The sequence below is a fragment of the Oncorhynchus mykiss genome, chromosome 22, assembly GCF_057628025.1.
Source record: "Oncorhynchus mykiss isolate SJ-2025 chromosome 22, ASM5762802v1, whole genome shotgun sequence".
Taxonomy (NCBI): Eukaryota; Metazoa; Chordata; class Actinopteri; order Salmoniformes; family Salmonidae; genus Oncorhynchus; species Oncorhynchus mykiss.
Window position 1 is genome coordinate 10,878,289 of NC_143043.1, and position 17,146 is coordinate 10,895,434.

General features: G+C 44.6%; 2 protein-coding genes across 2 annotated transcripts in view; one reads left to right on the plus strand and one right to left on the minus strand.

Moving 5' to 3' along the window:
* Positions 1-3,177, plus strand: part of LOC110501324 (parapinopsin) — a 39,514-nt gene extending 36,337 nt beyond the window's left edge. The window contains exon 4 of the mRNA XM_021578803.3: positions 1,730-3,177. Within this exon, the coding sequence (XP_021434478.1) occupies positions 1,730-1,939 (210 nt within the window). The 3' untranslated portion in view covers positions 1,940-3,177. The remainder of the gene's footprint in view (positions 1-1,729) is intronic.
* Positions 1-17,146, minus strand: part of LOC110501323 (beta-galactoside alpha-2,6-sialyltransferase 2) — a 62,337-nt gene that overhangs the window by 4,966 nt on the left and 40,225 nt on the right. Inside the window, exons 2-6 of the mRNA XM_021578802.3 lie at positions 14,844-14,900; positions 13,549-14,699; positions 6,020-6,117; positions 5,335-5,436; positions 3,636-3,810 (exon numbers count right to left, since the gene is read on the minus strand). Of these exons, the coding sequence (XP_021434477.3) occupies positions 3,636-3,810; positions 5,335-5,436; positions 6,020-6,117; positions 13,549-14,614 (1,441 nt within the window). The 5' untranslated portion in view covers positions 14,615-14,699; positions 14,844-14,900. The remainder of the gene's footprint in view (positions 1-3,635; positions 3,811-5,334; positions 5,437-6,019; positions 6,118-13,548; positions 14,700-14,843; positions 14,901-17,146) is intronic.

A 17,146-nucleotide genomic window follows, 5' to 3' on the forward strand; every position in this document is an offset into this window, starting at 1 on the left:
TGCTGTTCACAAATGCTCTCCATCCAACCTCACTGAGCTCGAGCTGTTTTGCAAGGAGGAATGGGAAAAAATGTCAGTCTCTCGATGTGCAAAACTGATAGAGACATACCCCAAGCGACTTACAGCTGTAATCGCAGCAAAAGGTGGCGCTACAAAGTATTAACTTAAGGGGGCTGAATAATTTTGCACGCCCAATTTTTCAGTTTTTGATTTGTTAAAAAAGTTTGAAATATCCAATAAATGTCGTTCCACTTCATGATTGTGTCCCACTTGTTGTTGATTCTTCACAAAAAAAATACAGTTTTATATCTTTATGTTTGAAGCCTGAAATGTGGCAAAAGGTCGCAAAGTTCAAGGGGGCCGAATACTTTCGCAAGGCACTGTATATATATATTCAAAACCTCCCGTGACAAAAATTGAGAACCACTGGTCTAGTATATACATACACTCACACATTCTGCAAAACACACAATCCTTACATTGAATTATGCGATTATGAAGTTGCCTGGTATCCAAGCTCTGTTGCACTATTGTTTCTCTTAACTATAGTAAAACAGAACATACATTCAGTTAGGATACCAACCAATTATGAACCACCCAGTACACAATGTTTACATAAATACACATCCAAACACACCTACAACATACAGAGACTAACCATGTGCCTCTCACACATAAACACCCTAAATTCACCCCCAAATCCATTCTTGTTCACACACACACACACACACACACACACACCCTGCAAAAACATCTGTTTAGTCCTGGCTGGCACAGCACAGAGAGGGTATAAACAGACAGAGCAAGTAGCAGCTTCTTTTCCCACTCTACCGCCCCTCCAAAATAATGTACAGTTATTTGGAAATGTTTCAACCACAAAAGGGTCTTCATCAAAGTTTAGAGTAAACATTGCTAAAGGAACTACAGGATCATCTAAACAGTGTACGGGTACTCCCTGATGTACACTATGTTATCTCTCAGAGGGTCAGTCAACCATGAGAAATAGGAATCCAGGAAGAGAGAGCTGAGTTGACAATGTGCATGGCTCTGGGGGCAGCTGTGTTAGTGTGATGTACTACTGTATGAAGCATGTTTAATGACCTGTGAGGTCACACTAAACATGGCAAAACCAGTTCATCAGCAGAGTAGCGTGAAGTCCTTACAGGGCCATTCCCTCTCTACCACCTCACTTCCTGTTTACCTTTGTGACATCAGAGAGAAATGTGACAGGTCAAACTCAGGGAACGGAAACATTTGTCCAACCTCTCAAAGGAGACTGAACACGAGTGTGCGTGTAGTTATTGTTATAGACAATCAAGCGAGATGGCCACCAAATAATAAGTGCAGTTGAAGTGTTAAAACGTTATTGACCAAGAATGGAATTGACGTCATATTAGCACTCCTGAATGACCCTGTTCATACAACCCAGAGATAGCAGGCTAGAGCCTATAGAATCATCAGTTACCATGGTAACATGGAACAATACCGGCAGATAAATACATTTATGAATGCTAGTTTGCGCATGCGACCAATTAGCAAAAAGAGGACATGGATAATGATGTTTTCGCTCGTCTTTGCTGTAGCAACACCTTCCACATGCAGGTTTTTTGCTACCACCAAGCAATAATTAGACTTTTCCTCCACCTCTTCCATTCCTCACCCCATTCTTCAATTTCTGCCCTGCCATGTTTCTCCCATGTAATCTCTCCCTCCTCCTCCCTCCCCTCAGTTCTACAGGTGTTTCCTCATCCTGATCCGGTGTGAACGGCCCTCCGCGGAGAACGGCCAATCCTCCATGCCCTCCAAGACCACCGCCATCCAGCTTAGCCGCCGCGTGTACAGCAACACGGTGGCGTGCACCGCTCGGATCTCCACGGGTATCCAGAACCATGGCTGCAGCACCGAGCACACCAACCCACCCGAGGTCACTCTCTCATGAGCGGGCACGCCGGGAAGGCCTGGTGGATGTTGATGCATGGCTCAGCTAGCTAGCTACTGTACTGTGCCGACCAATAAGCTCCAAGGCCCATGCGCTCGTCTACTCCAGCCCCTTCCATTTGTTTACCGACTGCTGTGTTTATCTTTATGTAGGAGTGAAATTGTACATGCTGTGTGTGCAAGAGAAAGAAAATGTCTGTATATGTATACATGAGGAGGGGGGGGCTGTAGAGTGAGCATGTGTGCTGCATTCAAAAGGGGAGAGAAGGTGTGTGTGGTTATGAACTATGTGTACTATTTGATCTCACTCGGCCTGTTCTCTCTGGCTTGTCTCTGTGTAGGTGTAAAAAACATTGCTCGATACACTTGCTTCTTTTCTAAACACTTCGACTGCCCAAGTGAAAAGGAGTATCTCTGTCACATTTCACCCCCTCAACACACACACACACACACACACACACACACACCCCCCCAGCCAGTGGTTACGCTACTCCCAGCCTCTGTGTTGTCCTGACTGTGAAGACAGATTAGAAGGTCTGTGGCTGTATCTCAAATCGCACCCTATTCCCCAACGTAGTGCACTACATAGGGCACGGGAAAGAAGGGTAATAGGGTGCGATGTGAGGTGCATCCACTGACTGGTGCAATAAGCTATGGGATGTCCAGTAACGAGCTGATAAAGACTATAAAAGTTCATCAAGAGAACAAATACTGAGCAGTACAGCTCTGAAGGACACTGGTACACTGGTACACTGGTGACTGATCTCGGACTGAAGCTCTGATCTCGGACTGAAGCTCTGATCTCGGACTGAAGCTCTGATCTCGGACTGAAGCTCTGATCTTGGACTTTTCTATTGTGGAACTACATGGATCTCACAGATTGAGAATGGGACTTTTGCCAGACCTGCCAGCATTTTGTTTGGGGAGAAGTGGCTTTGAACTCATGTGTGATGTTTGGGGTACCTACCACTCCCCTCCCAAACTTATTCCCCCCTGACCTCTCCCCCTTCATCAGAACCTGTACAAAGAAAGCGCTGAATTCAGTCTGACATGTCTGTGTGTTTCTTGTGTGATTTTTAATTTCACCGGTCTACTGAGCAATTGAAATGTACTTATAATATTATAATTACGCAAACAATTTGTAATATCGCACTGCAATACACCACCACACTTTATTATTAGGGACAAGCATATTCCTTCAATAAAATATCTGTGAGACATCGTTCTCCCCAAACTGGACATATGGGGGTCTAACTCAACAAATACCTAAACACCCCAAATCCTACCGCAACACAGCCTTGTACTACGTGATGCATGACCCAGGAAGAGGTCTAGAGAAGGGGAGGATGCCAACGGCAACCCGGCGTTGAAGGTGACCTGAAGAAGAGGTGGGTTATAATAAGAATGACACTGTTCTGTTGATGACCTAGGCTAGGTTTTAATAGCCCAGTGAGTGTTGCTATAGGTCCTGTAGTGCTGTTATATTATAATAATACAATAACATGACGCCAAGCAGATGCTGAGCCCAAGCACTGTAGTACACAACATGTAGGGGTCGACTGGCTGCATATCAGACTCTCTGATCTTAACATAACCACAGAGCCTGCTTTACAAAACACTTGAGTAAATGCGTGTGTGTGTGCGCTTGTACGTGTGTGTATACACATGTATGCATATGTGGGTATACACAGTCTCACCTATGAACCCTGAGGAGGGTGGGTTGGGCTGGATGGTCTCCTGGGTGTTGCCCTGGATGACATCCCAGAGCTGCCACACATATTTGGGGTGGAGGACGTAGAAGGGCTGGGTGGGGTGGAGCCTCCGGTGCTCCACGTATGGACTGAACAGGTTATAGTCTGGACTGGCATACCACTGTCAGAGACAGAGAGAGAGAGAGAGAGAGAGAGAGAAGGGGGCAAGTGAGAGAAAGGGGGTTTAAGAGAGAGAGCGATAGAGGGGGAGGGGTAATAGTTATAGTCTACTCTAGACTGGCATACCACTGTCAGAGACAGAGAGAGAGAAGGGGGCAAGCGAGAGAAAGGGGGTTTAAGAGAGAGAGCGATAGAGGGGGTTTAAGAGAGAGAGCGATAGAGGGGGAGGGGTAATAGTTATAGTCTACTCTAGACTGGCATACCACAGAAAAACAGTTAAACAAAGAGACAGATTGAAGGAAGTTGATTCCTGTAGTTATTCCTAGAATATATTAAGACATTTTGCAACCTGTTCCTGGACCAACTACATTGCATCATATTCTCCTATCACAGTGGTAATCACAGCTTCGTCTTTTTCCCCTGGACTTGTTACTGAGCATGCACCTCTACTCAGAGAGAGAGAGGGTGAGCGCGAGAAAGAGAGAGCGCACGCCTGCGAGAGAGAGAGTGAGCGCGAGAAAGAGAGAGCGCGAGAGAGCACGCCTGCGAGAGAGAGAGTGAGGGAGAGAGGGCGCGCGCAAGCAAAAGAGAGAGGACGGTGATAAAGTGGAACCCAGGTGAGATTAAGGACACAAAATATAAATAAAGGAAGTGGAGAGAACAGGTAGGAAGACAAGAGGGAAGAAGAGGAGAGAACAGGGAGGAAGGCCAGAGGGAAGAAGAGAGAACAGGGAGGAAGGCCAGAGGGAAGAGGGCCAGAGGGAAGAAGAGGAGAGAACAGGGAGGAAGGCCAGAGGGAAGAGGGAGGAAGAGGAGAGAACAGGAGGAAGGCCAGAGGGAAGAGGAGAGAACAGGGAGGAAGGCCAGAGGGAAAAAGAGGAGAAAAATATGTAAGTGAAGATAAAGGAAGAGATGAATAAGAAGCAGGAGAAAAAGAGGATAAGAAGTAAAACAGAATGGATAAGAAGTGGAGGTGATGAAGGAGAGAGTGTCAGAGGACTGGATAGAGAAGAAAGGAGGAGTGCAGGGTATATAAAGCTGGTATGTAATAAATCTGCGTTGATGCCGTCAGTGTGTTGGTGTATATGATGTAGCACCCTGTCCCTGAGGGCCGTGAGTTAAACAGACAAGCGAGGCTAACTTTTCCACACGGGGCCTTCCACTACGCAGGTCCTCATTAGCATTGCTAGCATAACCATGGCAACCATAGCCCATCTTCCACCAATTCAACAGGAGCCATGGGCTCTGGTGAGCAACTCTTTAAATATCCCCATTTAGGTGCCATTACTGGACCTCTCAAAGAGAGTGGGCAAGGTTTGAGTAGAGTGCAGTGTTTCCTCTATATGTGCAGCGGCACATGGTAAAACCTTTTCAGTGTAAACTTAAACGACTAAAACAAGATATAAAGTATGTAAAAAAAACTATGGAGCAATATATATTTAAATAAGATTGTTATTTTAGAACTATCACCAAAATAAAAACTAGACAGTCAAGGAGAATCTAAAATTCACACACTCCCACACACCTTGTGCAAATTGACAGCGTACGGAGCAGGGTCCCAGGCCACCAGAGTCACCTTCTTATACAGGGAGCTGGTGTTGAAGTGGTTCTTGGGATTGGCCAGGATCTGTAAAGTGGAGGGGTCAAAGGTTACACATGAAACTAGATGCAGCACTGCGGTGCCCACACGCATGAAAACAAACATACTCGCTCTCTCCCCATGGGAGCTGTAGGACCACAGTAGAATGAGCTCTGCGGTTGCTTTGACTGTTAGTGTGACAGTAGTAGAATGCGCTAGTGTGCGTGTGTCTTTACTGCATGTTGTTCTCTGTGCTGAGTGGGAGAAGATGACTTCTTCACTGGGAGAAGATGACTGAACTGGAGCTGTGGTGAAGACCCACTTACGCAAAATGGGTAAGGATAATCACTCACTGTCTACCTAGTACTGGAGGACAGCTGGTACACACACACACACACACACACACACGCGCTTTGAATGAATCACATTCTTATTTATATGCAAATCAGGCTCATGTGTTTGGATGCATGTTGTTTGTTTGAATGAGTGATGGTCTATTCAAAATGCTGAATCACTTACTCGGCCATGGCACTTGATTGCAGGCACATATTGATGCGGAGTCGTGAAGCTTGTTGTAGTGACTCTTAGCTTGTGACAGAGGACTGGAGAGAGTTAGCCTTATGACACACACCTGTGAGTTGATGATGCGAATGGTGGTCTTGTTCCCCACATCTCTCACGTAGCCCTCTGTAGGCGCAGCGTTGAACCGCAGAACTGCATCATGGGAATCTGGGGGGCGGGACAGAAAGAAAACACGTCAGAAATAGTCAGTCAAAGTGTCATTCGATGAAAAAATGTAAATGTCACTCTACGTCAATCAGCTGTTACTTAGCTAAGACAATCAAGTTGTCAGCCAAATATCAAAAGGCCACCTCAGAAACAGAAAATCAATCTCATAAACAACAAGTCCCTAGATGACATCCAATAGTCTGTCTTTTGGGCAGTGTTCACTTGGTCCAGCCACCGAGTCTGCCTACCTGCCTCTTCTTAACCTCTAGTGATACCCTGAGAGTCTGGTAGTGAAGTTCTTCACTTTTAAGTCTCCTTGACCTTTTCCACTTCACCCTGACTGCCCTCGTTCAGCCATAGTCCAAACACATGACCTGGATGACCAATCACCGTGAATGGCCATTTGACATGGACAATCTGGTAAATGAGCAACCTAGTGCAGGATTCAGCTCTGCGCTTTGATGCAATAGTACATGAAATTATCACTACTCATAGAGAGAGAGTATTCTCTAGTGGTCAACGTGTGTAACTGAAGGGAGTTTCACAGGCACCTGCTCTACTCGGGGCGGCAGGGTAGCCTAGTGGTTAGAGCATTGGGCTAGTAACCGGAAGGTTGCAAGTTCAAATCCCCGAGCTGACAAGGTACAAATCTGTCGTTCTGCCCCTGAACAGGCAGTTAACCCACTGTTCCTAGGCCGTCATTGAAAATAAGAATTTGTTCTGAACTGACTTGCCTGGTTAAATAAAAAAATAAATACATTTTGTTCTATGATCATTATCAAACATCACCAGGAAGCCTTCAAACTGACATAAGACACAGGCAGTGTGTCCTTCTGCTGGCCTTCACACACAAAGTGTACACATACACTGAGTGTACAAAACATTAGGAACACCTTAATATTAAGTTGCACCTATTTTGCCCTCAGAACAGCCTCAAATCGTCAAGGCATGGAGTCTACACGGTGCCGAAAGCATCCAACAGGGATGTCCAACAGGGATGTCCAACAGGGATGTCCAACAGGGATGTCCTACAGGGATTTCCAACAGGGATGTCCAACAGGGATGTCCAACAGGGATGTCCAACAGGGATGTCCAACAGGGATGTTGACTCCAATGCCTCCCGCCGTTCTGTCAAGTTGGCTGGGTGTCTTTTGGCTGGTGGACCATTCTTGATACACACAGGAAACTGTTGAGTGTGAAAAACCCAGCAGTGTTGGAGTTCTTGACACACTCAAACCGGTGTGACTGGCACCTACTACCATACCCCGTTCAAAGGCACCTAAATCTTTGTCTTGTCCATTCACCCTCTGAATGGCCCACATACACAATCCATGTCTCAAGGCTTAAAAATCACTTTAACCTGTCTCCTCCCCTCTAAATACACTGATTGAAGTGGATTTAACAAGTCAAAAAGGGATCCATGCTTTCACCTGGATTCACCTGGTCAGTTTGTCATGGAAAGAACATGTTCCTGATGTTTTGTACACTCAGGTGTACATGGTCTCACACACAATCTTATGATTAATGGTCTCAATCATGGACACTCTTACTGACAATTGTGGCTGCTTTGCGTGATGTATTGTTGTCTCTACCTTCTTGCCCTTTGTGCTGTTGTCTGTGCCCAATAATGTTTGTACCATGTTGTGTTGCTACAATGTTGCTGTCATGTGTTGCTATCATGCAATGTTGTTGTCTTAGGTCTCTTTGTGTAGTGTTGTCTCTTGTTGTGATGCGTGTTTTGTCCTATATTTTAATTTTACTCCCAGCACCTGTTCCCGCAGGAGGCCTTTTTCCTTTTGGTTGGCCGTCATTGTAAATAAGAATGTGTTCTTAACTGACTTGCCTAGTTAAATAAAAGGTTAAATAAAAAATAAAACCATTTTAAGATGGTCATGGTTAAGCTGACACTTAAAAATCATTCCCTCTCCACTGGTCGATCAGTCATTTAGACTTCAGCAGGGCTACAAGACACACGGATGTATGATCCTCTATGGTTGATCTGACACTTCCACAGCTAAGCTACCCGACACGTCATCAATGACACCAGTCAACCATCAGTTTGTGTATTGGCATTCAATAGATCAACACACCGAGTTCTCACTGACATTGAAATGGTAGGTTTTCGTCCTCTTGCCACTAGCTAGTATGGCTCATGTGCAGGACCATTTATTCCTCAGATCACCAATATTGTTGAAGTACTATTACTGGATCCACAGGCAGCCCCCCCATCCCCATCTCATTTCCCAGGTCAAAATTAACAGTCAAGTACAAGCAATATGGGCATTTCCATGAAAAGGCCCCATGAGCACTAATGTGAAGTTCATAGGGACACATTACATTTGGTGTCAAATGAAAGCTAACAATATGGAAGAAAGTTAAATGTACAGTGGCTTGCGAAAGTATTCACCCTCTTGGCATTTTTCCTATTTTGTTGCCTTACAACCTGGAATTAAAATATTTTTTTTTTGGGGGGGGGGGGGGGGTTGTCTCATTTGAGTTACACAACATGCCTACCACTTTGAGGATGCAATATATTTTTAATTCTGAAACAAACAGGAATAATACAATAATACAAACAAATCTTTACTAAGTAAAAGCATAACTATTCACCCTCCCAAAGTCAATACTTTGTAGAGTCACCTTTTGTAGCAATTACAGCTGCAAGTCTCTTGGGGGTATGTCTCTATAGGCTTGGCACATCTAGCCACTGGGATTTTTGCCCATTATTCAAGGCAAAACTGTTCCAGCTCCTTCAAGTTGGATGGGTTCCACTGGTATACAGCAATCATTAAGTCATCCCACAGATTCTCAATTGGATTGAGGTCTGGGCTTTGACCAGGCCATTCCAAGACATTTAAATGTTTCCCCTTAAACCACTCGAGTGTTGCTTTAGCAGTATGCTTATGGTCATTATGCTGCTGGAAGGTGAATCCCCCTCCTCAGTCTCAAATCTCTGGAAGACAAACAGGTTTCCCTCAAGAATGTCCCTGTGTTTAGCGCTATCCATCATTCCTTCAATTCTGACCAGTTTCTCAGCCCCTGCTGATGAAAAACATCTCCACAGCATGATGCTGCCACCACCATGCTTCACTGTGGGGATGGTGTTCTCAGTGAGATGTGTTGGGTTTGCCCGACATAGGGTTTTCCTTGATGGCCAAAAAGCTAAATTTTAGTCTCATCTGACCAGAGTACCTTCTTCCATATGTTTGAGGAGTCTCCCACATGCCTTTTGGCGAACACTAAACATGTTTGCTTATTTTTTCTGGCCACTCTTCCGTAAAGCCAAGCTCTGTGGAATGTAAGGCTTAAAAAGTGGTCCTATGGACAGATACTTCAATCTCCGTGGGGAGCTTTGCAGCTCCATCAGGGTTATCTTTAGTCTCGTTGTTGCCTCTCTGATTAATGCCCTCCTTGCCTGGTCCGTGAGTTTTGGTGGGCAGCCCTCTCTTGGCAGGTTAGTTGTGGTGCCATATTCTTAAAATTGTTTAATAATGGATTTAAAATGGTGCTCCGTGGGATGTTAAACATTTCTGATATTTTTTTATAACCCAACCCTGATCTGAACTTCTCCACAACTTTGTCCCGGACCTGTTTGGAGAGCTCCTTGGTCTTCATAGTGCCGCTTGTTTGGTGGTGCCCCTTGTTTAGTGGTGTTGCAGACTCTGGGGGCTTTCAGAACAGGTGTATATATACACACAGATCATGTGCCACTTAAAGTCCACCTGTGTGCAATCTATTTAACTAATTATGTGACTTCTGAAGGTAAATTGGTTGCACCCGATCTTATTGAAGGGCTTCATAGCAAAAGGGGCACGCACCACTTTTCCGTTTTAAATTCTTTTGAAACAAGTCATATTTTCATTTCACTTCACCAATTTGGACTATTGTGTATATGTCCATTACATGAAATCCAAATAAAAATCAATTTAAATGACAGGTTATAATGCAACAAAATAGGAAAAATGCCAAGGGGGGTGAATACTTTTGCAAGGCACTGTATTCTACAAGAACCAATATCACTGACTAAAAACACAACCTTAGGGAACAATCCTAGGATAGCTTTTCAGAATAAACTTAATCCAGTCTAAACTAATGTATAGAATGTATTATATAAAAGGCAAAATTCACAAATTCTACAGCAGAGTCGTGTCTTAAAAACTAATACTGACTCAATAATCCATGCTTATGTGCGGAGCTAGAAAGTTGGCTATCAGAACTATTACAATGTAAATGTTATTTTCATCCGTCTTTCTGCACATTTCAAGACATATGGGGGTGTGTAGTGAGATACCCAATGGGCTGGACAATTCTCTTCTCATCCCTCATCAAGAAAAAAATGTATACTAAAAACTTAGAAATCAATTTTCACAATGGAAACATGTATATTTTATTATTGACATGGCACGGGTGACCGAGAAAAACTAATTGGTTCAATTTAAGGCCAAGTGGCAAACAATAACGCAGGCACTAGGGATGGGGTATGAACATACGGGTCTGGTCAGATGAGATGGAGTCTGTTTGTGTGTCTGTAAGTTGTTATTTGTATGTATAAGTTTGTATCTAGACTTTAAAAAAATAATAAATAAAAAAACTGAATACAAATTAAATTTAAAAAAAGAAAAGAAAGCTGAGCCTATATTTTTGAGAACTTAAGGCATATTTCTATATATTTATTTTTTCAACCATTTTCCACCCTAAAAATGAGTAATAACCAAATGCTTTGATTTCAGGTCAAACAGATGGAAAAGGGGTTTTAGAAAATGTTTAGCTGAAAAAGTCTTAAAAATACCAACTAATTTCAATATTTATATTTAGGTTTTGCCAAATCATTGACAGAATTACCACAAAATCTAACAATGTTTGCATTTACTGTCACCAACCTCCTCACCCACTGAGCACTGACCAACACAGGAAGTCCATGGATGTGGAAAAGTAGTTAACATTTCAGCAGTCCAAATATTAGGGCCCTATAAAATCCATGATGCGGGGAATGTGGACGGAATCCAGACATTAAAACGGAATTCAATAATTTTCAAAAATGTATTGAACATAGTAGGAAATCTACTAAATCTATTGAACTTATTAGAAAATGTATTAATTTTGCTCAATATTATTATAAAGACATAAACAAAATGCATCAGTGATTCGTATTTTCCTTTAACTTTATAAGGAGACACGGGAATACCCGGTCTGTGTGTGTGTCTCTACCACTTTGTCTAGTGGTTAGCGATTATGCTAATAACCATCTTCTGGTAGATGGAAACGCTTTCTCAAAAACCTTTTCAATTAAATGTTAACTACAAAGTTGCCTATGCCAACCTGGCAGAAAGATATCATGATTATTAGCATCAAACCAGCGATGATTTGTTCAGAAAACTTAAATAAGTATTTTGCTGGTGCTTACTTGAATTAAAGGGCATTACACCCAAAGCGGAGAAAACTGGAAAAATAGGAAAGGAAAAATAAACAGAATAAGGAAAAACACAACTGATTTAATAATGCCCTAAAATATGAAGCAATAAAAAATATAAAAAATTGTTACATGCTTCGTCCTTTTCCAGATAAAGTCATAGACGTCTGTGTCACAAGTTTGTACAGTATAATACAGTAGAGTTTAGTACAGTAGATTACAGTATAATTTACTGTGCTGTGCTCTACTAAGATGTCCAAACTTGTGAAACATAAGTCTATGATTGGTACAGATTTGGTCAGGTCCGGACCAACCAAATGTGGTCTTGTTTGGGGCGAGCTCATTAGAATAATAGCCAGTGTGTAGAATAAACACCCAAACATGAAAAGGAGGATATTAGTGTGTACTTATTCAGGACCTACCACCATGAAGAGAATCAGGGACCCGTGATGTCATTCTGATACCAGCATTCTGTTACTGGGTGTTAATCCACTTCACTTACTGTAGTTCAATGACCAAAATATACTTTTTCTTCCAGCAGACATCTTTGAATCTTAATTTCAGAGTAGATATTTAAACAGAGTTTTACTGTCATTCTGTAACCCAACTTTACATCTACTCTGTTCAAGTAAATGTCTTTCTGTTAAAATGTCAGTAGAAACCGTTAAATGGTGCATAGAGTTGTACCATTTGTTTAACTTTGCAATCAATGGTTTTTGTCTGGCATACATTTTCAAGTGAAAATCGAAATCTCAGCATCATGCGGTTACCGTGGAAATGCCCATGTGGTAATAACGCCATCTTGTGCTCTGGTTAGGAAAAGGTGTAATTTTCACCATTTGGATACACCTATCAGATACCATCTTGGAGACACCTTTCTGATCTACACAAAGGCCTAAGCTAAGGTATAGCTGAGGGGTGGGGGTCTATTTGGAATTCAGAAGGAGAGTGTATGGATAGGGGGGGTGGATGTGGAGAGATATGGCGGGAGAGAGCAGTGAGACGATGAGAGGACTAAACCATAGAAGGCCGTTGAGGATGTTATTCAGCCAATTCACCACACGGTGGCAGCGAAACATTAGCCTGGTACAGATGTCCAACGACAGATTCACAAACCTCTCATCTTATTGACTAATGTCAAACATACATTCACATGCTTGTACACACACTTTGACATGAAGGAAAGGATGGGAAGACAGGAAGGTATTTCCAGAAACACCTCAGCATTGGACAGATGAGGAGTATCTAAGTGAGATCAATATGGTTTGATTTCCTGCTAATCTATACAATTAAACAAGTGAGCCATCTGTCCCCGAGTTCACACTCTCCCCATGCCCACATAGAGCCGCCAACGCAGAGAACAGAAAACACACACACAAAGACAAGCTGCAATGCAGTCAACCAAAGTATTCTAGAGATACAGTATATAGAAGATCTCCAAATTAACTGCTCAAGACCCTTCGGGAAATATGACATGCCAATTCCCTTTCAACCAATCATAGAAATTGTTACTACTGGGTGATAGATGTTTCCTACTTGGTCTGTGAGACAGTTTAGAGCCCAAGACCAAATGTCACGTCACTGTGCTACAGTAAGCTAACACTAGGCTGTGGGGCGAATTGGGAAGTCGATAGCGTTACACGACAAATTTACTTCCCAATCAATACTGTGGATGTCACTTCGTAAAGAGACACATTCTCCCCTCACATAAACAGACTGGGTTGTCACGGAGAAATCTGCTCAGGATCAATGCTGTATTTCACACTCTGACTGACACACAGTCACATATAGGCAAAACCAGGGTCCTATTTATCAGGGCATTAGGTAAAACAGAAAACAAAGTTGTTTTTTTTCAATTTACTGTACCAATAAAAGCGTCAAGTTTCAGCCATCGTATCCCAGCTCTCCTTCAATCCCTTCATCCCATTTAACCTGCATACCTCCCTCCCTCCATCTCCTTTTCTTCCTTCCCTCTCCCTCCCCTGTCCACTCCCCTCTCTACCCCTCTAGCCTTCACTCACCGATCTCCTTCCCCAGGCCTGAGTGCAGAATAGCCCCAGCAGAGGTCACCACAGCACAGCTCCTGAAGCCCCTCTGGCCCCCCTGTCTGTAGAGCTGCTCCAGGGCCAGGCGTGGCACCAGATGGGCCCAGCCCAGCGAGGAGAAGGGCTGCTCGGACCCGTCCAGTGTTCTCAGCCTGGCCTGATCCTTCAGCTCACACAGCAGTCCCCTGGAGCTCTGGGCAGCCCATCTGCGTCCTTCATAGGTCACGTGGTGTTTGTTGGCACTCAGGTAGTCACGCATAGCGCGCTGCAGCCGCGGGGACAGCATTCCAGAGGAAACACTTCCCCGCCAAAGTCGCTGCACCACCGAGGCCGACTTGGAGAAGTAGTACTCCTCTAAATCCTCCTCTTTTCCCCACCCATCTCTCTTCCCCCTACGCCCCCACACTGTGGTCCTCCTCCTGTGGCTGTTATTCGTCTGAACCCCCTCCTCCTCCCCCTCTTCATCCTCACGTGAGGATCTGCGCTTGGTTCGGTTGGGCCCCCACTCAGCATCAGAGGGGGTCCAGGCGGTTCTCTCACGGCTGCGGGTCACCGCCTGGTCAGAGTGGGAACCCACGTTCTCCGTGCCAAAAGAGGACCATGCAGCCAGGGTCTGGGGGTCCAGGTAGTCCTGCTGCTGTCGGCTGCCCCCCACCCCCTCCTGGCTGGTCCCGTAGGGACCGCTGTCTGAGCTCTGGCTCAGCTCCAGGCCAGGCTCTGAGGTGGTGGAAGTGGGGCTAGGCTCTGCTTCGGAGTCTGGGTAATGGTTAGAGTTAGGGTCTGGGTAGATGGTGGTAAAGGTGGTGTAGGCGGGTTCGGGTCGGGAGCCCATGACGGAGTGGTGCTGCTGGTGGGAGGCGGCTTGGATGGAGGACAAGCGCCGCGTGTCGGGATGCTGGGAGAGCGAGGAGCCGGCGGAGGTCAGGGCCTCGTTGTCCACGCGGGCATCTAGGAAGTAGGATAGCAGAACCAGGAAGAGGAGGGCCCATGCCAACATCCCCACAAACACCAGCCTCCGCCACTGACGCATACTGGACTTCATCTCCTCACACACAAACACACCTATACGAACACCAGGCCGGCTCCAATCAGCAGTCAGGTCTCAGCTGAGAGGACAGCCAGAGGGCCTGCAGGGGTGAGAGGTCAAAGGTGACAGTCTTAACCTAAAGTGGACCTGAGGGTTTTGATTTTGGTTAAAAGGATACATCCCGTCTTTTCAAAAGGTTTTTGTATTGGTGTGTGTGTTTCTTATTGTCTTTTCCAAGACTTACCTCGCCTGGTGCCCCTATTTCTTTTAGTCCATGTGTCTTCTAGGATAGAACGGAACCCTGGGAAATAAAAAAGGTACAAATTAGGTAGGACAACACACACACACACACACACACACACAGCAAGATTAAATTAACTTGCCTGACACCTCAATGACACGGTTCTAGCAACCCTGTATTGCCTGTATTGTTGGAACAAATCTCTAAAGATGGGTGGGGGGCTCCGAGCCGAGGAGGAGCGGTCTCAGGGGAGTCCCTGTGGTTGTCCTGACCTCCAGACGTCCCACACTGGGAAGCCAAGATAAACCACTGGGCTAAACAGAGTCAGGAAAGGGGGTCAGGCTGGGTTGTGGCCCAAGGGAGGACAGAGAGAGGAAAAGGTACATGCACACCCTGGAATATGAAATCCAAGGGAAAGGATATAACACAGAGGGAGAGAAGAAACACATCCAAATCAAAAACTACTCAAAGAGCGGAAACGGCATCTTATCACAAGCTTGGGGCAGTATATGTGATAAAATTTCATTTGCATACGTTTTGATTTTGAGTGGGAATGTGTGTCTTCCCTCCCACTCTCTGAGGGTTTACAACCCTGCCCACAAGAGCTGTGAGTGCTGTGAGTCTCTGTGGTGCAGCTTAGACCTTTCAGGTTAGAGGCCAACCTGTGTAAATGTGCCATCTGACCTCCGGGGCAGTAACAACAGTGAGAAGCAGCCTTCATTGAGACTCACCAGCCAGACAAAAACAAAAAGGTTCCTCATGGCAAAGTCATCCTGTGTGCTCCACTGGGGCCCGATGTGTGGGAGTGATAAACATGAACAAATCCCTGTGTGTTTGTGTGTGTGTGTTGAAGGGGGAGCATTTCACATGGCAGCAATCAGGATCTGTGAATCAGTAACTTCAGTCAAACAACACAAATGTGTACCACAGATTGAAAGACAGGAGGGCAAGGGAAATAGAGAGACAAAGTGAATGATATAATTGTATACCGTAAAGATGGAAAAGAGAGAAATAAAAATGTATGAAGCAGATGACAGAGACAGAGAGGAAGTGAAGGGGAGAGAGGGAAACCGTGATGCATAGAAATGTAGAGAGTGAGTAAGAGACGGAGACAGGAGGCAGGGAGAGAATGAGTGGTCTTTGTCATCTTGTGGTGGAGAAGAGTAGGACTGATTGGTAAAGGAGGAGAGAGAGGAGTTGGAGGAGAAAGTGGGGGAAGAGCAGGAGGAAAAGGACAACGAGGAGACTGAGTTAAGCGTTAGCAGGCCGTTACCCCTAGGAGGTTCATTACGTGGTCGTGGTTTTACATGGCAGAGAAAACCACACACAGCGAGAGAGAGCTGTGCTAGTTATATTGTACAATGTGCCCTCTAGATACAGAGAGCTTTTGAACAATGGAAGAGGGGATGAAAAAGGAGGAATGTCAATGTGGTTTTGATTGGATTGTTGCCGGGAAGGTTGTTTATGACAATTTGCAAAGGAAGACAGAATTAATCTACCTGTTGGAGACCGATGGCTTAAACATTCACACTCAATACAATGTATACTGAACAAAAATCTAAAAACGCAAAATGCAACAATTTCAAAGATTTTACTGAGTTACAGTTCATATAAGTAAATTAGCAAATTGAAATAAATGAATTAGGCTTTGATCTATGGATTGCACATGACTGGACAGGGGTGCAGCCATGGTGGTCCTTGGAGGGCATATGCCCACCCACTGGGGAGCCAGGCCCATCCAATCAGAATGAGTTTTTCCCCCACAAAGGGCTTTATTACAGACAGAAATACTCCTCGGTTTCATCAGCTGTCTGGGTGGCTGGTCTCAGACGATCCCGCAGGTGATGAAGCTGCATGGGGAGGTCCTGAACTGGTCTGCAGATGTGAGGCCGGTTGGACATACTGCCAAATTCTCTAAAATTATGTTGGAGGCGGCTTATGGTCGAGAATTTAACTATAAATTCCCTGGCAACAGCTCTGTTGGACATTCCTGCAGTCAGCATGCCAATTGCACGCTCCCTCAAAACTTGAGACATCTGTGGCATTGTGTTGTGTGACAAAACTGCACATTTTACACTGGCCTTTTATTGTCCCTAGCACAAGATGCACCTGTGTAATGATCATACTGTTTAATCAGCTTCTTGATATGCCACACCTGTCAGGTGGATGGATTATCTTGGCAAAGGAGAAAAGATCACTAACGGGGATATAAACAAATATGCCAACAAAATTTGAGCGAAATAAACTTTTTGTGCATTTTTATTTCAGCTCATGAGGCACGGGACCAACACTTAAGATGTTGTGTT